Source organism: Lithobates pipiens, unplaced genomic scaffold (genome assembly GCF_037356315.1).
Source record: "Lithobates pipiens isolate NorthernLeopardFrog02 unplaced genomic scaffold, aLitPip1_a1.2 Scaffold_18, whole genome shotgun sequence".
Classification (NCBI taxonomy): Eukaryota; Metazoa; Chordata; class Amphibia; order Anura; family Ranidae; genus Lithobates; species Lithobates pipiens.
In genome coordinates this window covers 352,897,015-352,922,796 of record NW_027507758.1, presented here as the reverse complement: position 1 = coordinate 352,922,796, position 25,782 = coordinate 352,897,015, and the positions used below count along the sequence as shown (strand labels likewise).

At 43.7% G+C, this 25,782-nt stretch overlaps 1 protein-coding gene across 1 annotated transcript in view; it reads right to left on the bottom strand.

The window, feature by feature from the left end:
- LOC143988159 (putative cation-transporting ATPase 13A5) overlaps positions 1-25,782 on the bottom strand; it is a 171,535-nt gene that overhangs the window by 29,728 nt on the left and 116,025 nt on the right. Inside the window, exons 20-24 of the mRNA XM_077487486.1 lie at positions 25,510-25,647; positions 15,902-15,981; positions 14,508-14,550; positions 6,366-6,475; positions 3,125-3,221 (exon numbers count right to left, since the gene is read on the bottom strand). Of these exons, the coding sequence (XP_077343612.1) occupies positions 3,125-3,221; positions 6,366-6,475; positions 14,508-14,550; positions 15,902-15,981; positions 25,510-25,647 (468 nt within the window). The remainder of the gene's footprint in view (positions 1-3,124; positions 3,222-6,365; positions 6,476-14,507; positions 14,551-15,901; positions 15,982-25,509; positions 25,648-25,782) is intronic.

Here is a 25,782-nt window from a genome sequence, read left to right as displayed (position 1 = left end):
GGCACATAACTCTGCCATGGACGGATCACCACGCCATCAAATTCAAAATCACTACCAACATCACCAACGCAAAACGGAAACCTGTAACAACGCACTGGACCAGATCGCATAAAAAACTGTACTCCGAAGCCTTCAAAACCACTCTGTCCAAAAAAATATCTACAATAACCTTAAACCACTCTACGGAGGAAACACTCAACTCCCTGAACAAGGCATTACTGCAATCAGCAGACTCGGTAGCACCAAAACGCAGGGCTCTCATCAGGAAGAAAAATGCTGGATGGTTTAATAGCTCCCTCTCCGTACTAAAGCAAGAACGCAGAAGAGCGGAAAGAACATGGAGAAGAAATCCCACCGAGGAAAACCTATTTAACTACAAAGGTCTGACAGAGAATTATCGGAAAGCAATCTTCAAAGCCAAAAAGGATCACTTCTCATATACAATCTCAACGGCCGCAAACCAACCACGGGAACTGTTTAAACTGGTTAATCAATCAATGAATCCGGTGTGCCTAGAACCCCCAGAAAGCGAATCCCAGGATTACTGTGACAAACTGTCAGATTTTTTCATCGATAAAGTCAAAACCATCAGGGAAACAATTTGTCAGAAGAAAACATCCGACCTCAGCCAGCAAATACATAAAGAGGATGTCCGCACCAACATACCGCAACCGCCAAAATTTTCACTATCCCCAATTACCGTAGACACCGCAAAAAACATCATTAATAAACTGCGTGACAGTACCTCACCTATTGACATCATCCCCACAAAACTACTGAAAGAATGCTCCGACATTGTGGCTCCAACCATAACCCACCTCATAAACCGATCATTCCACGAAGGGATTGTTCCCAGCATCCTCAAACAAGGCATCGTCAAACCTCTACTCAAGAAACCAAACCTGGACCCTCAGGATCCAAACAACCGTAGGCCAATTACAAGCCTCAACACCATTTCTAAGATCATGGAGAAAGCTGTAGTACATCAGCTACAACTTCACCTGGATACTCACAAACTCCTGGACCCGCTGCAATCAGGCTTCCGCCCGGGTCATGGAACAGAAACAGCTCTCCTCAAGATTTGGGATGACGCCCTCGAAGCGGCAGATGACGGAGAGCCGTGTCTCCTCGTACTGCTAGACCTAAGTGCAGCGTTTGATACAGTAGATCACAATACTCTACTCGTCCGCCTCACAGAAGTAGCCGGAGTCCAAGACATAGATCTCCATTGGTTCGCGTCCTTCCTAGGAAATCGGTCACAGACAGTGAAACTAGGAAAATTCCTCTCCGAAACTCGGGCAGTCACCTGTGGAGTCCCTCAAGGCTCTCCGTTGTCACCCGTTCTCTTCAACATTTACATTCGCCCACTCCTTCAAATCATCAGATGCTCAGATCTCTGCTTCCACTCTTACGCTGACGACACGCAACTTTATTTCCGGATCAATGGAAAAAAAGATCACCAACAACAACTTGAAAACTGCCTCAAATCAATAGAGGACTGGATGACCACCAACTCCCTCCAGCTGAACCAATCAAAGACAGAGCTTCTTATCTTACACCCAAATCATAAGCCCGCAACCAAAACCTCCTGGTCTCCACCAACCGTCTTTGGGCAGACTATCTCCCCAAAGACCAAAGCCAAGAGTCTCGGGGTTATTTTAGACGCACAAATGTCAATGGATGCGCAAATAGGAGCAGTAGTCAGTCGATCTCACCATCTGCTGCGCATGCTTCGCAGACTCATCCCTTTTATCCCAAAGAATGACAAAGCAGTGGTAGTTGGAACAATCATTAATTCACGACTGGACTACGCAAACTCGCTTTACATAGGATTACCACAATATCAACTTGCGCGATTACAACTGATCCAAAACACGGCGGCAAGGCTGATAACAGGAAAAAAACCCTGGGAATCCATTTCTCCTTCACTGAGGAGCTTACATTGGCTAACCGTAAAAAATCGGATCACGTTCAAGACCCTTTGCCTCACCCACAAATGCGTGCATAGAGAAGCTCCGCAATACCTAATGGAGAAAATAAATCATTACACACCAAACCGCAGTCTTCGATCAGCCAACAAAAACCTCCTCCTCGTGCCCAAAGCCCGGTATAAATCCAAGGGGGATCGGAGATTCGCTGTCCAAGGGCCTCGGCTATGGAATGCTCTACCAATAAACATCCGCCTGGAAGAAAATCACCTGGCTTTTAGGAAAAAACTCAAGACCTTCCTCTTTTAGCAGATGATCAAAGCTCGCCACAGCGCCTAGAGGCGATTCAGTTCGCATTGTGCGCTATATAAGTATTTCATTCATTCATTCATTCACAGACTATAACTGCACAGACTAATGCAGTGTTTCTCAATTCCAGTCCTCATGGCCCACTAACAGGTCATGTTTTCAGGATTTCCCATAGATGAAACAGCTGGGGTAATTACTAAGGCAGTGAAACTGATCAAATCACCTGTGCAAAATAATGGAAAGCCTGAAAACATGACCTGTTAGTGGGCCATGAGGACTGAAATTGAGAAACACTGGACTAATGTGATTTCTCCCATTTCTGCCCTGCACTCTTCTGTCTCATTTAATAGACAGCTGCATTTAGTAAAGCAAGAAAAAAAGTTTATAAAACAGTAGAAGACTGGGAGGATAGCAGTGGGAGTTGAACTGCCCTATTCTCTCTCTTCGCTAGAGGAACTTATGACCCTGTTGACTTACAGTTTTTATTTCTGCTTATACATTCTATTATCTGTCAGAACTGTCCAAGTTTGTGATAGGTTGACTTTGCTGATATGTAGGCTGTTAGTAACATAGCAAGACTCCTTTTCACAGCTCCTTCACTATGTAAAAAGATACCCATATGCCTGGTGTGCTATTTTGGTATATTGGGGTACCCTGTTGTACTTATCTCTTTCATTTGTCTCTAAATGGAAGCCAAATTATGAAGTTTAATAATGTAAAAAATGATCTGACGTAAAATTAAATGTCACAAGTTGGTAAATAATGTGAGAAATCAAAATGCAAAATTTGCTTTTGGTTACTTAAGTATATTTTTATATTATTGGTTCATATTCTTCAGAAACATGTGTTCACATTTCCACATGCTACAGAACATTTTCATGTCTTACCCAAAACAGAAGCATCATGCAGACGAGCTCAACCAAAGTGTATAAAATAAGGTATTTAAACAAACATATTGAACTGACAAGTGTATTTCTTCCTTCCCTGTGTATTAGAGGTAAAAAAAACAAAGGTTAACGAGGTATATCCTTACAGCAGACCATTTTTTTTATTTTTGTGAGGCAAAAGTATAGCTTGAAACAATATAAAATTTGTTTTACGCTTTATTTACTCTGCTATTGCACAAGGTTACAAAAAAAGTTTCACTATCTTCTGTTTACATCACCGCCTCTAAAACATAACATTTTGGAGTCTTTATGTCTGGGTAGATGGCAGTGCTTATGTAACCTAGGAACAGATTTTAGTACAGCAAAGTAGGCAGGTGAAGGTAAGTAGAAAAAGTCTAAGGCCGCGTACACACGCGCGGACTGTTCGCCCAACTTTGTCCGTCCAACAGTTTCGGCAAACAGTCCGCTCAAACTTAGCATGGACGGACATGGCCACACACGACGGACGAACAGTTTGCTGAAACCGTGCGCGATGACGTGAACGGCACGTACGACGGGACGAAAAATACGACGTCCTATACACTGCATTATAGCTTTCGGCGTGAAAATCCTTTCTGAGCATGCGCGCAACTTTGTTTGACGAACAAGCCTACACACGAGCGGACTGTTCGCTGAAACAAGGTTTCAGCGGACAGTTTTACGGAATTTCCGAAAAACCTTGTCCGTCAAACTGTCCGCTGAAACTGTCCGCTGAAAGCCCACACACGAGCGGACTGTCCGCCCAAACACTGTTCAGCGGACAAAGTTGGGCGAACAGTCCGCGCGTGTGTACGCGGCCTAAGTAGAACATAATCAGAGCATATGGTCTCCCCATGCTAAATATCCCCAATTTCAGGCTTTTGCCTTTTTTCACATCACAGCAGATTTAAGACATTGTATTATTATTATTATTATTATTATTATTATAATACAGGATTTATATAGTGCCAACAGTTTGTGCTGCTCTTTACAAAATAATGGAGTACAATACAGTTACAATACAATTCAATACTAAAGGGTTCAGAGGGCCCAACCCATAAGAGCTTACAATATAAAAGGGAGGAGGTAAGTGATACAAAAGATATCTATGTGCTCAGTTGATGGAGGAAAAAAAGTACAGTTTATTAGGTGGAGGTAGGATAGTCCTCATGTAAGGAGTAGGGGATTACCCTACAGATAGGATGAGAAGTTCTTGAAGAAAGTAGAGGAAAGGCTAACAAAAGCAGTCATCCCTCCTAAATTCATTTTTTTTTTTACATCAATCCATCAATCATGCATTTTTTCATAAAACTAGGTCTTTTGCACTATAACTGTATGAACTCTGAATATCCTTTTGTGTAGTTTACCAATGGTGGTAAACGTATACAATTATTGGCTGTTAAACTGTACGACCTTAGGTCTTTTTACCATAGTAATGTTGACATTATATTTGCTTTATTTATAGTAATTCATTATTCTAGTGTAAATTGGTAAATGGCTAAATGAAAAGATCACATTAGGTTCTAAGTCATATGAGAATCACAAGACTGCTACTACTGTTTAGTAGTTAGCTGAACAAGCAGTGAGATTGAGTACACATGAAATCATTGTAACCTCAGAATTATCATGAGGTCAACTTTTTCTCATGGGAATAAACATTTCTTTTTTTGTCATCCCTGAAGCATGTTTTACCATTTAAAATTTTCTAAAATCCTATCTGTCCATTACTGAAGCCTAGATTAGACATGAAAAGTTATGAATGCCTTATTGACACTTGGAATAGTTAAATTAACCACATGGCATTATTTTATTATAGCTAATACCTACTGTTTTAGCTTTTGGACAAATCGGGCAGTTTCTACAGTACTCACTGCTGTGGTAGCAGGTAGTCATATTTTGCATCATATTTTTTTTTACTCTACCAGCTGTCCTCAGCACAGTGTATGTGTTTCATTTACTGCCCATTTCACATGTTTATCCATTAATCCATTAAAGGGGTTGTAAAGCATTGTGTTTTTTCACCTTAATGCATCCTATGCATTAAGGTGAAAAAACACCTCGCTGTCATGGGCCCCCAGCCTCCCTGTTTTACTTACCTGGGCATGTTCACCTGCTGTGCGTGTCCCCCGGTGCCCTCTTCTCCACTGAGTCTGACCATTGAATGGCTAGATTGATAACAGCACAGCCATTGGCTCGCACTGCTGTCAATCACATCCAATGATGCAGCCACCGGGGGGCGAGACCGAGTCATACACTTGGCGTCTATGGATGCCAAGTGTATGACACGGGAGCGCTCCTGCAAGCTAACCCCTCAGAAAAGAACTTCCTAGAGGGGGTTAGCTTTAGCCGAAACAGCTGCTGTGGGACCCCAGAACAGGAGGATTGGGGCCACTCTATGCAAAACGAACTGCACAGTGGGGATAAGTATAACATGTTTGTTATTTAATGAAAAAAAATATCTAACCTATACAACCCCTTTAACATTCAAACTTTTAAACATTTGGACTGGACTGGATTTGGACTCATAAATATTGTGTTCACTACAAAAAGCGGTGTGTCTGTGAGCACTGCCGCGCTTCTGCGCTTTGTTCTCCTTTAGGCAGTATTCACTACAGAGACAATACCAATTGATTTCTTAGCACTGTTTTGCGTTGGCAGTCACCTTGATTCTGGGTAATGTGCTTTGTATGCCAGGACTGAATTAAATTCCAGCATTGCAAACCATTATTAAATTCTAAGAAGATATTAAAAACTATAAATTAATATAATTGTGTGTATATAAAAGTAATTATATGCACTCTGCTACTATTGTAATCTCCTGTAGAAAAGCACTCATTGGGGGTGAGGGTCACTCTGGTGTGAGTACTTGGGGCTAGTCAGGTGTTTTGCTTTTGCATATGACAGTGATGACAGTGAGGAACATGTTGACAGGAGAAGAGAGCGGAGTGATGACCTCATCAAGCTGTGGCTGCTGCTTCATTGTCTATTCACAGGCTGTGGAAAGGAAGTGACCTACTGTTGTTAATTACCTGCAGCAGAGAAAACTCAGAACCCCAAGCTGTCTAGCAGGGCTGTGACAGAAATACATTTCTTTTCCAGGTAAAACAGTTCACATATACACTTTAAACTGTACTTAGCTGTTTGCCCAGAGGTCAATTATCGGTTAATGCCAGAATTAGTTTCATGTAGAAAATGAAAAATATGTTAGTGATAAGAAGCTTACTTTAGCAGTTTTGGTACACATTCAATATTAGGGACATTTGATGTAAAAGGAGAGGCCACTGATGCTTCTAGATTTGACAAAGAGATTCCAGCATGAGCTATCTTTAAAGCCTGGAAAAAAAGGAAAAAAGTTTAACCCAACTTGGAACAAAGTAACATGCATTAATTTTACAATGTTTGGGATATTAGACTGCCACATTAGTTCATTAGTTGTCTGCATATATCAAAACACATCTATATATAATACATTCTTAACTTCTTTTATAGAAAATAACTAGTTCTAAGACCGCAATGGCAAACCTTGGAGCCCTAGATGTTTTGGAACTACATTTCCCATGATGCTCAAGCACTCTGCAGTGTAGTTGAGCGTCATGGGAAATGTAGTTCCAAAACATCTGGGGTGCCAAGGTTTGCCATCACTGTTCTAAGATATCCCTTAATTAGGTCAATGGTAATAGTGATAGAGTATAGATATTCAAAAAAGATAAGAACAACTGAAGTGCTAAAACATTAAAACAGTTCACAAGCATAAACAAATCTATAGTTTGAATACACAATACCATGCGACATGAATATCGAAATAGATTTCTCATACTGTGACCCAAACATATATCACCCCTTGTTTATGCTTCTCTAAATTAAAATTGTAGTCCATGTGTCCACACATGTGAATACAGCATAAGTGGAGCTTTAATAATGGGCTACGTCTTCACTTTTATCTATATAATATAATCTGTGCCATCAGGAAAGAAAAAATAAACTGTGTCTCTGACACTTGAAGGTACACACATAATCATAATTTTGAACAATCACTCATCCCCAGCTTTTATACAGTATTCCAAGAAGGCTACATATCATAAAAACAAGCAAACGTCAACTGTCCAACCTATAACTGGTCTTAACAGCAAGGAACATGTGGAAGGGCGGCACATGTGAAACAACATATAATATCAAAATCTTAAGGAGTTGTCTTTCAAATGATGTTCCAATCCCTATAATATCAAAAAGGACCCTTTAATATTCTCATACAACTGGAAATGTAACACTCTTGTACATTCAGGTGACACCTTAATACACTTTCTATGAATTAAGATAACTTTCAATAGCCATATAGAAAAGTTTGTAGATTCTCAAATAGCTGTAAATGTAGCACCCTCTAGCTAGGTGCTAGTGTACATAGTTATAAGTGTAGGAAAATTTGGCCTGGAAAAGAGCCAGGCCTAAGTTGAATCTGGGTCAGGGCTGAGTGACTCAGGGAGGCTGGATGACTCATTAAGCAGCATCTCTGGTAACTCCCATTACTCTCTGGAACCTTTAACCACTTAAGAACTAAGCCTCTTTTTTAGATGTTTTGTTTATAAGTTAAAAACATTTTTTTTGCTAGAAAATTACCTAGAACTCCCAAATATTATAACACCCTAGACAATAAAATAGCGGTCGTTACAATACTTTCTGTCACACCATATTTGCGTAGGGGTTTTACAAGCTCACTTTTTTGAATTAAAAAACAAGACAACAGTACAGTTAGTCCAATTTTTTTTTATACTGTGAAAGATAATGTTACGTTGAGTAAATTGATACCCAACATGTCGCGCTTCAAAATTGCGCCCGCTCTTGAAATGACGATAAACACTTACCCTTAAAAATCTAGGTGACGTTTAATAAATTCTACAGGTTGCATGTTTTGAGTTAGCCCTTGTACACACAGTCGGACATTCAGACAACAAAATCCGTCGGATTTTGTCTGACGAATTTTGTCCAAAACTTGTGTTGCATACATATGGTCGGACAAAGTTGTCGGAAAATCAGATCGTTCAGAACGTGGTGACATTATTTCTTTACGACGGGACTACGTTCAGGCTAGTAGCCAATAGCTTTGGTCTAGGAATTTGTTCTGAGCATGCGTGGCAATTTGTCCGATCGGAATTCTCTACAAATTATAGGACATTGTCGGAAAATTTTATAGCCCAGCTCTAAAACTTTGTTGGTCGGATATTCTGACAGAAACAGTCCGATGGAGCCCACACACAGTCCGATAACACGGTCCGATCGGACCGTGTGTACAAGGGCTTTCAGAGGAGGCTAGAATTATTGCTCTCACTCGATCACGGTAGATGTAAACATCCCTTGTAATAGAAAAAAAAGCATGACAGGCCCTCTGAAATATGAGATCTGGTGTCAGATCTAATTTTTACACTAAAATGCAATAAAAAAAAAATTGTTATTTAACCACTTGGGATCCGCGCTATTGCCGAATGACGGCATTAGCGCGGACCTAGATTTCCGGGACTACGTCTATTGACGTCGTCCCGGTTACGAGCGGCCTGCGCGCCCCCTGAGGGGCGCGCGCGGCGCGCTCTGTGATCGGCGAGTCCGTGAGACTCGCCTGATCACCGATCCGTGTAAGGGGTCGACCCCTTATCACGTGATCAGCTGTCAGCCAATGACAGCTGATCATGTGATAGAACGGAGCCGGTAATCGGCTATTATTCCTCCTCGCGCTGACAGCGCGAGGAGAAAAAAAAAAAGCCGATCACCGGCGGCCGTGATCGGGACATCAGTCCCGATCACGGCCAGCAATGCAAGGCACCACATGCCACCTGCCAGTGCCCACCTGCCTCCCGCAGTGCCATCCTGAAGTAGAACTAAAAGTAAAAGTAAGTGCCCCCCGTCTGTGCCCATAGTGCCCACAGTGCCACCCACAGTGCCACCCACAGTGCCACCCACAGTGCCACCCACAGTGCCACCCAATCTGCCTCAAAGGTGCTGCACCCCAGTGCCGCCCATCAGTGCCCAGCAGTGCCGCCCATCAGTGCCCAGCAGTGCCGCCCATCAGTGCCCAGCAGTGCCACCTATCAGAGCCACCTATCAGTGCCACCTATCAGTGCCCATCAGTCCCATCTATCTGTGGTACCTATCAGTGCCCATCCGTGCCACCCATCCGTGCCACTTATCCGTGCCACCCATCCGTGCCATCTTATCTGTGCCCATCTTTGCCCATCAGTGCCGCCTTATCTGTGCCCATCGGTGCCGCCTTATCTGTGCCTATTAGTGCCGCCTTAACTATGCCTATCAGTGCCCACCAGTGCAGCCTATCAGTGCCCACCAATGCAGCCTATCAGTGCCCACCAATGCAGCCCATCAGTGCCCACCAATGCAGCCTATCAGTGCCGCCTTATCAGCGCACTTCAATGAAGGAGAAAAATGACCCGTTTGCAAAATTTTATAACAAACTATTAAAACATGATTTTTTTTTTTTTGCATCTTTTTTTGTTTGTTTAGCAAAAAATAAAACTCCGAGCTGTAACTAAATACCACCAAAAGAAAGCTCTATTTGTGGGAAAAAAATGATAAAAATTTAATTTGGGTACAGTGTTGTATGCCCGCGCAATTGTCATTCAAAGTGCATCAGCGCTGAAAGCTGAAAATTGGTCTGGGACTGAGGGGGGTTTAAGTGCCCAGTAAGCAAGTGGTTAAAAAAAAGATTAAAAAAAATGCCCCTTTAAGAGCTATGGGCAGAAGTGACGTTTTGATGTCTCTGCCCTGCAATGTCATGGAGAAAGGTGAGGACTATCTTCCCCTCACTCATCTCCATGCACAGCCCTGAGAAGGACCAGATTGCCTCCGCCGCTTCCGACGGCACCTGAGCGCAGGGGAGGGCACCGGAGCACAGCGGGAGGGGGGCCCTCACCCACCGCCCATAAAAATGATCCCACTGCGAATCTGCTGCAGAGATCACTTTTATCTTGTAGCCAGCCAAACATGGGGATACCGGGGTTATGGCAGCTATCTGCTGCCATAACAATGATATCTGTCCTCAAAGTGAGGCCGTATAATGGCATTCAGTGGTCGGTAAGTGGTTAAGAAACTTCCAGAAGTAGAGGTCGGAGTCTGGGAGAAGCTCCTTGGAATATTGATGGGGACCCAAGCCAATCCTCAGCAAAGTGGGCTGGCTGAAACAGGCACCTCTTAAATACTCAGAGATCATGCCATCAGGGGCAGTCGGGTGTGAGATGGAGTGCTGAGGAGGCTGTTGGTGGCCCTTGAGAGTGCCCCTTAGTCTGGGGGGAGTTACCTCGGGACTGGGGCTCAGGTGCTGGAGGGACCCTCTACAGCACACAGAGGAATCCTTTCCTGGAAGAATGGGAGCAAGTGTGAGGACAGCAGGAGAGAGAGTCAGCATGTCTGGGAGAGCTCCTGAGTGTCAGTCTAGAGGGCTGGTGAGTGCCAGTCTGGAGGACTGGGGAGTGTCAGTCAGGAGGACTGGGGAGTGTCAGTCAGGAGGACTATGTAGAAATAGCCAGGAAGGCTAGTGAAAGGGGCTGCTGCAGCCAGGAGGGCTGGCAGGGCCTGAAGAGGTGGTGCTGGGACCAGTGACCCCAGGAGGAAGTACAGTAAATTTGTTAGTGGTGTCACTTGCCAAAATGGTCTGCAAGTCCCTACCTGTAATGAGGTGTTGCTACAGACTTTTACAGAGTAACACTGCTGGTGATTCTGCAAGCAAGTGAAGTGCTGGACTGTATATACTAGGAGTTGTCCCTGGTAAACATTTAAATTTAAGTGGGCATCCCATAATGGACCAACTATCCATCCAATTTTATCCCCTTAATATAAAACAATGCACTGTACTGTTTTCTGACTCATGTGTGCCTGTGGAAATTCGGTGTGCCTGGCTGTGCAGGGTGGGGGATCCCAGTTCGCTCCTATGTGGGGTGCGCTACAGTTATACATCCAAATGACAAAATAGTAAACATGTCATATATCAAGATAATGTCCAATAGCCATGTAAGGTAAGATGAACATTGGACTTAAAGAATATGTAAACCCAACATTTCATATTCCTGATATGTGCCTTCTGTACCATTTACTTGTATGAAAAAGTATCCTGTTCTCCTTTTCTATTGCTTCCTTGAGTGAAATACCTAATGATTCTGCTTTCCTATTTCAAACTGACCATGCGAGGCATGAAAGCACACACATCTCATCATGGTCACATTTCTGGCTCTAAGCCCCATATGCAGCTAAGAACTGTTTATGTGATCACTGAAAAAAGGGCAGATTTCAGTGACAGCCAGTGGCGTCGCTAGGGAGTGGCTTTTGGGGCTATAGCCCCAAATATGGGGCCCAGGGCCCCGAGTCCCAGGGGTCCCCAAAAACAGTGCCACGGTCCACTCCTGGGCCGTGGCCTCTCTGCAGCCATGCGGGAAGGCAGCACGGGAGAGCTGGCCAGGTGGGAGAGCAGAGAGATGGCATCATCTCTCACTGCCTGCACTACATTACCGCTGTTCCGCCCTTACTGTGCAGCCGCAGACAGCAGAGAGATTACATCATCTTTCACTGCCCGCCCTCTCTCTGGTGACCCTGAAGTAAGGAGCGTCTCCCTTGGGACTCTGTTGTAAGGGGGGGGGACTTTCTGGGGACTCTGATGTAAGAGGAGGGCTCTCTGGGGACCCTGATGTAAGGAGGGGCACTCTGGGAACCACAATATAAGGGGAAGCTCTCTGGGGACCCTGATGTAAGGGGGGCTCTCTGAGGACCCTGATGTAAGTAGGGGGCTCTCTGGGGACCCTGATGCAAGGCAGGGGCTCTATGGGAACTCTACTGCAATGGGGGCTCTCTGGGGACCCTGATGTAAGGGGGAGGCTCTCTGGGGACCCTGATGTAAGGGGGAGGCTCTCTGGGGATTCTGACATAAGGAAGAGGCTCTCTGGGGCCCTGCTGTAAAGGGGAGGCTCTCTGGGGACCCGACACAAGACTGAGGCTCTCAGGGGACTCTGATGTAAGGGGGGCTCTCTGGGGACCCTGATGCAAGACTGAGGCTCTCTGGGGATTCTGATGTAAAGGGGGGCTCACTGGGGACTCTGATGTAAGGGGAGCTCTCTGGGGACCCTGATGTATGGGGGGCTCTCTGGGGACCCTAGTGTAAGGGTAGGGGCTCTCTGGGGACCCTGCTGTAATGGAAGTCTCTCTGGGGACCCTGCTGTAATGGAAGTCTCTCTGGGGACCCTGATGTAATGAAGGGGGCTCTGGGGACCCTGATGTAAGGAGGGGCTGTCTGGGGACCATGATGTAAGGGGGGCTCTCTGGGGACCCTGATGCAAGGGGGTTCTTTGGGGATCCTGATAAAAGGAGGGTATCTCTGGGGTCCCTAATGCAAGGGGGAGGCTCTTTGGGGATCCTGATGTAAGGGGGCTCTCTGGGGACCCTGATCCAAGGGGGAGGCTCTCTGAGATCTCTGATGTAAGGAGGAGGCTTTCTGGGGACCCTGATGTAAAGGGGAGGCTCTCTAGTGACCCTGATGTAAGGGGGAGGCTCTCTAGGGACCCTGATGTAAGGGGGAGGCTCTCTGGGGACCCTTATGTAAGGAGGCTCTCTGAATACCCCGCTGCAAGGGGGAGGCTCTTTGGGGACCCTGATGTAAGGGGAAGGCTCTTTGGGGACCCTGATGTAAGGGAAGGCTCTCTGGGGACCCTGATGTATGGGGGCTCTCTGGGGACCCTGATGAAAGGGCAGGGGCTCTCTGGGGATCCTGCTGTAATGGAAGGCTCTCTGGGGACCCTGATGTAATGAAGGGGGCTCTGGGGACCCTGATGTAGGGGTAAGCTCTCTGGGGACCTTGATGTAAGTGGGGGCAGCCCTCTGGGGACCCTGATGTAAAGGGAGCTCTCTGGGGACCCTGACGTAAGGGTGGGGGCTTTCTGGGGACCCATTTGGCCAGTATGGGGGAGACCTGCCATCCGCACTGTCCATCACTTTACTTCATAGTGTGCAACCCAGCTCAGCCTCAGCGCCGCTGCATTGCTGAAAGCCATGATCCTGCATAATGTTAGCCATCCCACTTCATGCAGTGATGTTAGCAAAAGGAGAAAAATACATAGGAGAATAAGTGAAATAATAAAAGAGGTGAGTGAGATATTTATGACACCTACCATTGAATGGAGTGTAACTTACACATGTCATTATAAAGGCTTCTGTAATGTTGGAATGCATCTTTTTCTCTAAATAAAGAGTTTAAAAAAAAAAAAAAAGCCTTTCTACTTACAGTGGAATGTTTTTACTTATTTTTTTTTATGCAATTGCATATAGTTTATATACTGTTTTTGAGCGTGTTTGAAAAAATAAAGTGGACTGGTCTGGATGAAGTCCAGGGCCAAATTTTTGCCCCAGTCCAGTCCTTATATGGTTTAGAAAGATTTTGAATCCAGGTAGTCAATAAATAGCCCTGTGGTCACTAAGAAACAAACCCAATCCAAATGGTATACAAAAGGTGAGTATATCTTTTTGGAATACCTACTGCATACTCTCCGTTTTAATGACCCTTTCCAATGGTATTTGTAAGGAATAAGAATTTGGTTACCAAAATTAAGTCATATTGAAGATTGGTGTTCAGATCGGTGGTGGAAATACCATTTTGTTGTATAATAATTGAGGAGGCACTGGGGGCAGTAAAGAACTTAAAGCTAATTCCTTTGTTGAAAGAAAAGGAAACCAAATGTGTTACTAAACCCAGGACCGTGCATTCACTATATATGGTCTCACACAGTACACAGAACATGGAAATGCAATTATTTTAGTAAATATTAACTGCTAAATATATTTTTTCATCAGCAGTATATAGCCGTCTTGTGGCTTCTATCAGTGTCTGAATAAAGCTTGTAGGAAGAGTTTTCATTCTCCTGTGACTGTCGTTTGAGGCTGCAGGACCCCTGACCCTCTGTCTGGAATGTGCTGATTGGCCCTGTGCTGATTACATGCACCCCCCCCCCAAAAAAAAAAGACAACCTCTTTAGCAATACACATCAAACTGAGCATGTGTAAAGTGACTCCAAATGCTCTGTCTTATCAGGAGATTGCTTGGGGACAGTGAAAGAAAGGGGGGAAGAGAGAAGACAGAATAAAACTGCCTTTTTTGCACAATGCAGAGGATTAACCCCTTAGGTTCCATACTGAGCATAGCAAGCATGCTTTACCGCATACAGTATACAGACTGATTTTGCTGTTGTGGGTTTAGTAACGCTTTCATTGTTGGTAAAATGATATAAATTATTTGAACACTGAATTATTGAAATGTAAAAGTATTATGAATGTAAGACACTTACAAAGTGATGCCATCTATGCAAATCTCAACATAAAAATCACTTACCCCACAATCATTTGCTCCATCTCCACACATACCAACGTAATAACTGCAATACAATAAATGAATAACTAAATATATAGTAAGAAACAGCTCTTTACATACGTTGCTACTGACATTTTTATTAACACGTCAGAAAATCAATATTAATGAATGCAACAAAGTATGATTCCCTGTACACACGGACGGAATTTCCGACGGAAAATATGCGATCAGATCGCGTTGTCGGAAAATCCGATCGTGTGTAGGCTTCATATGACTTTTTCCGTCGGAATTTCGGACACACAAAGTTTGAGAGCTGGATCTAAAATTTTCCGACAACAAAATCTGATCATTTAAATTCTGAGTGTAGACAATTCCAACGGACAAAGTGGCACGCATGGTCAGAATAATTTACGAGACAAAAGCTATTGGCTAATGGCCTCTTTATAGTTCCGTCGTGCGTGTTGTATGTCATCTCATTCTGAACGATTGGATTTTCCAACAACTTTGTGGGACCATGTGTATGCAAGACAAGTTTGGGCCAAAATTTTGTCAGCGGAATGTCCAACCCCGTGTACAGGGCATTAGTCTGAAACCAGCAACAATGTGATTAGTGAAAATCTTACTGTGTCTTTATATTGGTTAATTACTCAGTTTAAACATTTTATGCCCTCTTGTTGATAACTAAACATGTAATGTAGAGCACACATGTGTCTATAAAGGATATAGGGTTCAGTATTGGATCCCCTAATGTATTTGATTTTTATTTACCTTTATCCTATTCATTGTAATGTACTTTCTTGTATGTCAGGGCCTCAGACTAGATGCAATTAAACATTATATGGACATATTAAACATCTGTAGTCATATTCATTTTCTATTTTCAGCACTTCTAGAGTCACTGAAATGGAAAATATATGAATGTATGGTTGTAATAAAACACATCTTGCACCAAAGTGCAAGGTCACTTATACCATACTGGTCTATAGCTGTAGACAAAAATTGTGGAGAAAAGTAAAAAAATATTCTTACCATGCACCCACTTCCACACAGAAGAAGGTAACCTAACCATCCTTCCATTGAGATGCTCTGAGTGATGAATATCCCAGATCTTATGAGAAGATCTTACAGCATAGTACAGAAGAATCTTCTCATCCTCAGGATGTCCTCAGAAGGAATTTGACATCACCCCTGCCTACATGCCAGAGGCAGAAGCCGGATGTAAGCTATGGCCTATGGACTCTTTCACATGGCCAGCAGACATTACCACCCCTTCAAAAAGTGATCCACCATGGATAAGTGAATTTTTTGTGAATACATATAGCAAATATACTTTTCTACAACTGTTATACTGGGATGTCTTGGGACATCTCAAAAACTTCTATAAAAATACAAATCTTCTACATGTTACAACTCACTTAATCTTTTGTAAATCTTCAATAATGTTTGTTTTTTGCTTAGGTGTCATTCTACCAAAAATGGTAGCATTTAGTAGAATCTAGAAAAAAAAAAAACAGTATAAATACATTTTACTTACATTTAATTGATAACAAACATTTAAATTTTTAGCTAAATGCTGGTGTAAAAGGGACAAATATATTATGTTGGCATACTGTGGGGGAGATTTACTAAAACTGGAGAGTGACAAATCTGGCACAGCTGTGCATGGAAGCTAATCGGCTTCTAACTTCAGTTTGTTCAGTTAAAGCGATTGTAAAGTCTTTTTTATTTTCCTATAAAAGTAACAAACATGTTATACTTACCTGCTCTGTTGCAGTGGATTTGCCTGGATCCTCCTCTTCTCTGTTCCCTCTTCTGCGCTCCTGGTCCCTCCCACCCGCTCAGTGCTCCACAGCAAACAGCTTGCTATTGGGGCACCCGAGCTGAGTCACAGCTCCCTGTGTCCATTCAGACCCAGAGCTCTGACCCGGCCCTGCACCCTCTCTTGCCTGATTGGCTAGCTGACTTTGATTGAAAGCAGTGGGAGCCAATGGCGCTGCTGCTGTGTCTCAGCCAATGAGGAAGGAGAAAATCGGATGGCTGAGACATTCGTGGACATTGCTGGACAGAGCTGCTGCACACAGAAAGTTTTTTTTTATCTTAAAGCGGAGCTCCACCCGCTCATTGGAACCTGTATAAAACAGGTATTTGCACCCACTTCTGGCATAGATATCCGCAGAATCTGCAGATATTTACGCCACTTCCGGCGGGCCCCCCGCTGTCTGCTGGGAAACACACGGATCCCAGAGACAGCGGGGACCATCCTTATTGCACAGCACGACTCGCGCATGTGCAGTAGGGAACTGGGGAGTGAAGCCGCAAGGCTCCACTTCCTGATCCCCATACCCAAGATGGCGGCGGCAGCACCCGAAAGCCGATCGAGAGATCGGCTTCGGGTGCCGACATCGCGGGCGCGCTGGGCGGGTAAGTGTCCTTATTTTAAAAGTCAGCAGCTGCAGTATTTGTAGCTGCTGACTTAAAAAAAAAAAAAGGCAGAACTCCCGCTTTAATGCATAGATGCATTAACCTCCCTGGCAGTATGATTATTTCAGATTTTAGGTGCTGAAAGCGGTACCATTATTTTGCATGGAAAAAACGTATTTATAATATAAAACTACATGCAGGGCGCTTGACAGACCACTAGGGACAAAGGGTGTGTGTAATTTTTTTATACAGTACTGTAATCTGTAAGATTACAGTACTGTATGTGTATTGTGTGTTTATACTTTTTTGAATTTGGCGCCAATCTCCACTCCCGTGTGTCGCAACGTCGCAGGGAACGGAGCTCAGCAGGCACTGTCTGAATCGAGCGGAGGACAGCTCGCACACACAGCGGGGAGGACATCGCAGGATCCAGGGGACAAGGTAAGTAACTCTCTCTGTATCCTACAATGTGATCCCGAGTCTGGCTCGGGGTTACCGCTTGTGGTACCGAAATTCCACCCCGAGCCAGACTCGGGAATACCGCCAGGGGGGGTTAAGATAAAAAAAACTTCTGCCTTTACAAGCCCTTTAAGCTTTTGAAAAAAATAGAAGCTGGTTTCTATGCAGAGCTGCACCAGATTTTGCATGCTCTAATTTTAGTAAATCAACCCCTATGCTATATACTGCTAGCAGATATAAAGCATATAATAAAGATAATATGCAAAGTAAAATATCATATGTTAATACAGCTCAGGCCATATTTAGCATTCATGCTGCCCTAGAAAAACATGAATGATGTGTTCTTTTTAGAATCGCAAATGTTTGTGCCCGAACCTTATTGAAGTCTATGGGTCAGAACTTGAAAACTCAAAAGTCCACATTTTGAAGTCTTATATGCAAGTTATTGGCTATAAAAAGAGTATAGGGGCCCGGGTACTGCTCTGGGGGACATGCATTAATGCATTTTTTTTTTATTGTTTTTACAGGAGCAATGATTTTAACAATGCTTAAAGTGAAACAATAAAAATGAAAAATTCCTCTAACCACTTGCCCACTGGAACCCTTTTCCTAACCAGACCAATTTTCAGCTTTCAGTGCTGCCACATTTTGAATGACAATTACTGATGTAATTACAGTGTGTCATGCAAAACTGTACCCTTATGAAATTTTTGCACTTTTTTTCACACAAATAGAGCGTTCTTTTGGTGGTATTTTATCACCACTGGGATTTTTAGTTTTTGCGCTATAAATAAAAAAAGACCGAACATTTTGTAAAAAATACATTTTTCTTAGTTTCTGCTATAAAAATTAGCAAATTAGTCTTTTGTTTCATAATTTTTGGCCAGATATGGCTACATATCTTTGGTAAAAATAAGCCAAATTCGTGCATATTATTTGGTCTTTGTGAAAGTTATAGTCTACAATCTATGGTGCCATTCATTGAAAATTGATCACACCTGATGTAATTTCTTGAGGCACTAACAAGTCGGCAAAGTACAAATACTCCCCAAATTACCCCTTTTTGGAAAGTAGACATTCCAAGGTATTTAGTAAGAGGCATGGTGAGTTTTTTCATGTTGCAATTTTTACCACAATTCTTTGCAATATGAAGAGTCTTTATTTTTATTTTTTCACAAAATTGTCATATAACAGGTTATTTCTCTCACATGGCATATGCGTACCACAAATTACACCCCAAAACATATTTTGTTACTCCTCCTGAGTATGGCAATACCACATATGTGAGACTTTTTCATAGCCTGGCCACATACAGAGGCCCAACATGCAGGGAGCACCGTCAGGCGTTCTAGGGACATAAATTGCACATTATGTGGCATTGTAGACCACTGATGGGGCACAGATGTGGCACTGATATGGAATGCATGGGGCACTGCTGGGCACAGTTATGGCACTGCTGGGCACTGATATGGCATGGATTTGGGCACTGCTAGGCACTGATATGGCATGGATTGAGGCATTGCTGGGCACTGATATGGTACTGCTGGGCACTGATATGACACAAATTGGGGCACTCCTGAGCACTGATATGGCATGGATTGGGGCACTGCTGAGCACTGATATGGCACTGCTGGGCACTGATATGGCATGGATTGGGGCACTGTTCTTTTCTGATATGGCACGGATTGGGGCACTGATGTGGCACTGCTGGGCACTGACATGGCATTGCTGGGCAATGATATGGCATGGATTGGGGCACTAATATGGCACTTCAGGGCACTGATATGGCACTGCTGGGCACTGATATGGAACGGTTTGGGGCACTGCTGGGCACTAATCTTTTACGGATTGGGGCACTGATTTGGCATGGATTGGGGCACTGCTCTGGCACAGGGGCACCTGAACTACCTGAAGCAGCCTCACGCTGCAGCTTCTCCCTCCTCTGCTCACACGATCAGTGTGAGCAGCGGAGAGAACCAGACATGATTCCGGTTTGCTTACATTGATCGGTCCATGATTGGATGGAGCAATCACATGGTAAGGGGCCGCTGTCATTGGCCCTTTACCATGATCTGTGACCTGCCAGGTCCCATGAACCTGGCGGGCATGGACTTTCCTGGGTGCACCCCCCAGGGGGCGTGTGGGAGTGCACTTCTAGGAGGACATCATAGTACACCCTCCCAGAGGTATCCGACCATGCTGTAGCCATCATTTGGCTATGGCCGGTTGGAATGAGGTTAAATATAGCCCCTGGGGGTCCCTTTAGTCTTCCTGTAAAATGGCCCATCTGTACCATGTATAGAACTTGCTGCAACAAAACTACCAGTTATGCCAATACAAAAATCGTAAACAGAATGGCGTGGGGACCCCCCCCCCCCCAATCCACACTAGGCTCCTCAGATCCCAGCCCCCTGCCCATGTGAATGAGTATGGGGTACATTATACCCCTACCCATTAATCAAAAATAGTGTAAAAAATAAATATAGACAGGAAGCAGTTTTTGACAATTCCTGTATGAAAAAAAAAAAAAAAGTCCCCGATCCATCGTCGTAATTGACGATGGATCTACTTTGGGGGGACATTTGTTTTTTTGTATTTTTTTAAATAAGCAATTGCCAAAAACTGCCTCCTGTCTTTATTTATTTTTGACACTTTTTTGGTGAATAGGTAGGGGTACAATGTACCACATACTCATTCACATAGGGGGGCTTCCAGATTCCGATAAGCTCCCTGCCCGCAGACCCCCACAACCATGTCCATGGTTGCTGGGAAGAGGCCCTTGTCATCATGGGGACAAGGTGCCATGGGGTAGGGGGCAGCACCCCCTCGTGTTGAGGGCATGTGCCCTGGTATGGTTCAGAAGGGGGGCACCCCCTTTCCTGTCCTGCCAGGCTGCATATTGGCATAAGGGCCTAGAATGGATTTTGGGGGTGACCTTTTTTTTTTTTTTTGGCGTGGGGTTTCCCCATTAAATCCATACCAGACCCAAAGGGCCTGGTATGGATTGAGGGGGAGGAGGAACCTTATGCTGTTGTTTTTCACTTTTTTCTATTGCCGTCAAATGTTTTTTTTTTTTTTTGCATTCCGCTGTCAGTGTGGGAAGCCCATTGACAGCTGATGACTTATCCATTGTTAAGGACGCAGTGGCTTGCTTCCCGGCCCACTCCTTAACAACCAGCTATTCAAAGCTTTGCCCAACCAGGGCTTAGAATGCACAGTGCAGTGCGCAGTGCATTGTGGCTTGCTCAACGGACAAACATCCAGCTGAGCACCCCGCAAGTTTGGGTGCTCGCTAAACAGGCAAGGTTTGGGTCAAACTTTTGCTAGGCTTGAACTGTTCGCCCAACTTTAATTCTAAAGCTAAACTAGTATTCTGGTTAGAAAGCAATAATGTAAAAGGTAAGGTACACTGACTAATCATAAGTATTGCTGCAGATAAAAAAAGAAACTTACTTGATCTCCCCTTTAAATTAAATAAATGTAAGTATTTGAAATTATTGTGACATCAGCCTCCTTGTTAAGCAGACTGGGGAGGCACAACCACCATTTGACACCTATAACATTCTGAAAGCAGCGCACATGTGTTGAAAGTGAACATGTTGGCAGGAGGAGAGAGAAGGATGACTATATCGGTGTGCTGCTGATCCTTCACTGTCCAGTGAGCAAGTTGGAGATATTTGTATGTCATGCTGTAGTTTTTGTAGCAGTACTGCAGGTACAGTACACTACTTTGACTACTAAAGTGGGGACTTTGCCATTGATCATTAATGTAAGGTGACACTTATCCACCGATTATTTTTCTACTATTATTATTATTTACAGGATTTATATAGCGCCTATAATCATAAGGGGGTAATTCTTTGATCACTATTGTAACTGGGAATTTCACTGACCACCAATATATAGGGGTATAACACTGACCTAGGGATAAGAGACAAATTGTCACATTCAATTGTCTCCAAAACATTTTGCTTAAAATGTCCCAAGTGAAAATGCTCAAGTCTCAGTGAAATGCAATGGAGTTAACTGGACACAGACATTCTAAAAACAAAACTGTTAAAAGGTTCTCTGCTAGGACCACCAGTATACAGTAAATGGGGGAACTTCTCCCTGGGCCAGCAACATAAGGAGGTACTACAGCAACCACCGATGTAAGGGACACTGCTCCCCTGACCACCAGTGAAAGGAGACACTTTCTTACTAACCATCAACATAAAGGGCACTGCATTGGCTATCAATGTAAAGGAGCACTTAACTGACCATCAACATAGGGAAGTACTACACTGAGCACCATTGTAAAGGGCATTATACTGACCATCAAAATGAGAGGTCATCTCTGCACTGTCCTTCAATGTAGGAGATACTGTACAGACCATCAGTGGTGACAGACCATAAAAACGTATGCACTCACCCAGGGGTCAAGTCCTGGGAAAAAAAGTGTGGGAACTCCCACCCAAGATCCATTCCCCCACCAAAAAAAAAAAAGAAGGTACGCTCATATGCATATATGCTTCACAGAAAATACAGTACAACATTTATTGTAAAGTGCCAGTTTACAAAAACAAAATAACGTGTCAAACAAAACAATCAACACAATGGGTGATGATCTTTCCCTAGCAGGGAATTTCTACCACAAATACACCCTGTTCCAAATTCTGTTACACAGCCCATTAGAAAATATCCCACAAACAGGAATAAGTATTGGCAGGGTATTGCAGAGTATTGGCAGGGTATTGCAGAGTATTGCTAGGGTATTGCAGTGTATTGGCAGGGTATTGCAGAGTATTGGCAGGGTATGTATTGAAGAGTATTGGCAGAGTATTGCAGAGTATTGGCAGGGTATTGCAGAGTATGTATTGGCAGAGTATTGCAGAGCATTGGCAGGGTATTGCAGAGTATTGGCACAGTATTGCAGAGTATTGATAGGTTATTGCAGAGTATTGGCAGGTTATTGCAGAGTATTGGCGGGGTATGTATTGTAGAGTATTGTAGAGTATTGGCAGGGTATGTATTGGCAGGGTATTTCAGAGTATCTATAGGGTATTGCAGAGTATTGGCAGGGTATGTATTGCAGAGTATTGGCAGGGTATGTATTGTAGAGTATTGGCAGGGTATTGTAGACTATTGGCAGGGTATTGCAGAGTATTGGCAGGGTATGTATTGGCAGGGTATTGCAGAGTATTGATAGGGTATTGCAGAGTATTGGCAGGGTATTGCAGAGTATTGGCAGGGTATGTATTGCAGAGTATTGGCAGGGTATTGCAGAGTATTGATAGGGTATTTATTGCAGAGTATTGGCAGGGTATTGCAGAGTATTGATAGGGTATGTATTGCAGAGTATTGGCAGGGTATTGCAGAGTATTGATAGGGTATTGCAGAGTATTGATAGGGTATTGCAGAGTATTGGCAGGGTATTGCAGAGTATTGATAGGGTATTGCAGAGTATTCGCAGAGTATTGCAGAGTATTGATACTGATAGGGTATTGCAGAGTATTGGCAGGGTATTGCAGAGTATTGGCAGGGTATGTATTGGCAGGGTATTGCAGAGTATTGATAGGGTATTGCAGAGTATTGGCAGGGTATGTATTGCAGAGCATTGGCGGGGTATTGCATAGTATTGATAGGGTAGTGCAGAGTATTGGCAGGGTATTGCAGAGTATTGGCAGGGTATTGCAGAGTATTGATAGGGTATTGCAGAGTATTGGCAGGGTATTGCAGAGTATTGGCAGGGTATTGCAGAGTATTGGCAGGGTATTGCAGAGTATTGGCAGGGTATTGCAGAGTATTGGCAGGGTATTGCAGAGTATTGATAGGGTATTGCAGAGTATTGGCAGGGTATTGCAGAGTATTGATAGGGTATTGCAGAGTATTCGCAGAGTATTGCAGAGTATTGATACTGATAGGGTATTGCAGGGTATTGCAGAGTATTGATGAGTATTGGCAGGGTATTGCAGAGTATTGATAGGGTATTGCAGAGTATTGATAGGGTATTGCAGAGTATTGGCAGGGTATTGCAGAGTATTGATGGGGTATTGCAGAGTATTGGCAGGGTATTGCAGAGTATTGGCAGGGTATTGCAGAGTATTGACGGGGTATTGCAGAGTATTGATGGGGTATTGCAGAGTATTGATAGGGTATTGCAGAGTATTCGCAGAGTATTGTAGAGTATTGATACTGATAAGGTATTGCAGAGTATTGATGAGTATTGGCAGGGTATTGCAGAGTATTGATGAGTATTGGCAGGGTATTGCAGAGTATTGACGGGGTATTGCAGAGTATTGATGGGGTATTGCAGAGTATTGATGGGGTATTGCAGAGTATTGATAGGGTATTGCAGAGTATTCGCAGAGTATTGCAGAGTATTGATACTGATAAGGTATTGCAGAGTATTGATGAGTATTGGCAGGGTATTGCAGAGTATTGATGAGTATTGGCAGGGTATTGCAGAGTATTGATGAGTATTGGCAGGGTATTGCAGAGTGCAACTTACACACTAGTGACTAACCTGGTATTCTCTTCCCTTCTGTTCTCCGGGGAGAAGTAACCTGGAAAAGTGCAGCGTGTGTCCGGAACTCCCTATCCAAGCAGGCGCACAGCGTGTGTCAGCCTGCCCACTGACTCGCGCCAGTGCGTGCCCACGTGCACGGCCGAAGTCATGTGACCGGTTGCTAGATGCGGAGCGGCCTCTGCCTAGCAACCAGTCACTCAGTGGCTGAGGAGCGGCGACAAACTACGCGCTGCATAGCCTCAGCCCTCAGGCAGCTAATGGGAACGGCGTTCCAGCTGTGGGAATAGTACGGGAACGCCGTTCCCATGCGTTCCCGCAGGACTCGAGCCCTGCACTCACCAATGAAGATAGAAGAATATAATCAATTAAAGCAAACTGTAATGATTATGGAGCAAGCCACAACTCTTAAGCAAGCCATAGATTATGCGATTTTCTTTCCAACAACCACGGAAAACTGCTGAATACCCCCATCAACACAGTCAGTGTTGATATGGGGAATCCTTCCCGTGGAGCTATTGTGTTTGCCCGACGTGGGGCTTGGAGATCCGTCCCTGGCAGGAGAACAAAGTGATTTTGAGTTGCTAGCGGCTATAGACTCTGGCAACAATCTCATCCTAAAAAATCCAACATGCTGGTTGTATCCAAGTTGATCGATGAACCGGCTTGGGTACAATCAGTCTGCCCATACATGATTCGAATCTCATCTGGTCCCTGTTTAAACGGCTGAGATATGAACTCTCTACAGCTTGCTTTAGAGTTCCTTTGACACAGTGATTGACAAATGTGTATTGAGTTGTTTGGATCAACATATTCTCTCCATTATGCATATCATAGGGTGCTTGATGACCATCAGAAAGATGTGTAGAACAACCTTGTTTGATGCCTGTGTATGAGTGTTGGGACAGTTATTTAGTTTAGACAGCAATATGCTAAATAAGCACCTTAAACCTTTCTTGAAATCATACAGGACAACATTAAAGGTTATAATAAACATAAGGTGTCCATCATCGGATAACTAAAGCCCGGCACACGCTGACAGTTTTATTTTTTTGTCCAACCTAGAGGAGCTTGTGGTTCTAACTATGCAATGTTACTAGAGCGATCTCCATGCTGTGCTATTGTGTTCTGACAGGGGGATGCCCCTCCCCACCCTGCCAGAACACACTGGTCAGCTCTTGTAGGCATTTGCTCATTGAATACCAATGGGCTGCTGTCTTTCCAGCATACCCATTCAACAGAAGCCAGACATTCACCCAGCTTTTGTCAGGTAGGCTCCTATACACACGGGCTGAAGATTGTCCTTTCTGTTGAACCAGTCGATACCAGACTATATTTGGCCCAGATGTACCAGGCTTTAGACTTTTGTAAGATTAGTGGACAGTTGGGTTGGCATGACAAACATCATTAAGACACATTTTTATGTCAAAAAGACTACCGTGTGCCTGACAACTGAGTGTAAGAACACTCCACCTATGGATGGATTATTTCAAAAAATCATTTGTGTTTACCTATAACTATTTCTGTCCCTATAAGATACTTTTAAAACTAGACCAATAACATCCACTCAACATCTACATTGGCTTGAATACCACCCATTGATTGGCTCATAAGGTTTGTTTATCCGTAAATACTTACATCTGGTAACAAACTAGGGAAATGTTGCTTCATAATATCATATGTTTTTCCATTCATAGCATAATGATATTTCCCGGCACTAGCATGAAATCCCCAAATGCTATCAGTGGTAGTGGTTACAAGGTTCTTTACTGAATTCTAAAACAAGAAAATATTTTTGTTATGTTTGTAAAGTTTCTGAAATCGTTCAACTCCAAACCCCAAGTCCCTCTAATATGCCATGTTTCCCATATTTACAAGAACAATTTGTAAAAACTAAAGAATTGTATTAAT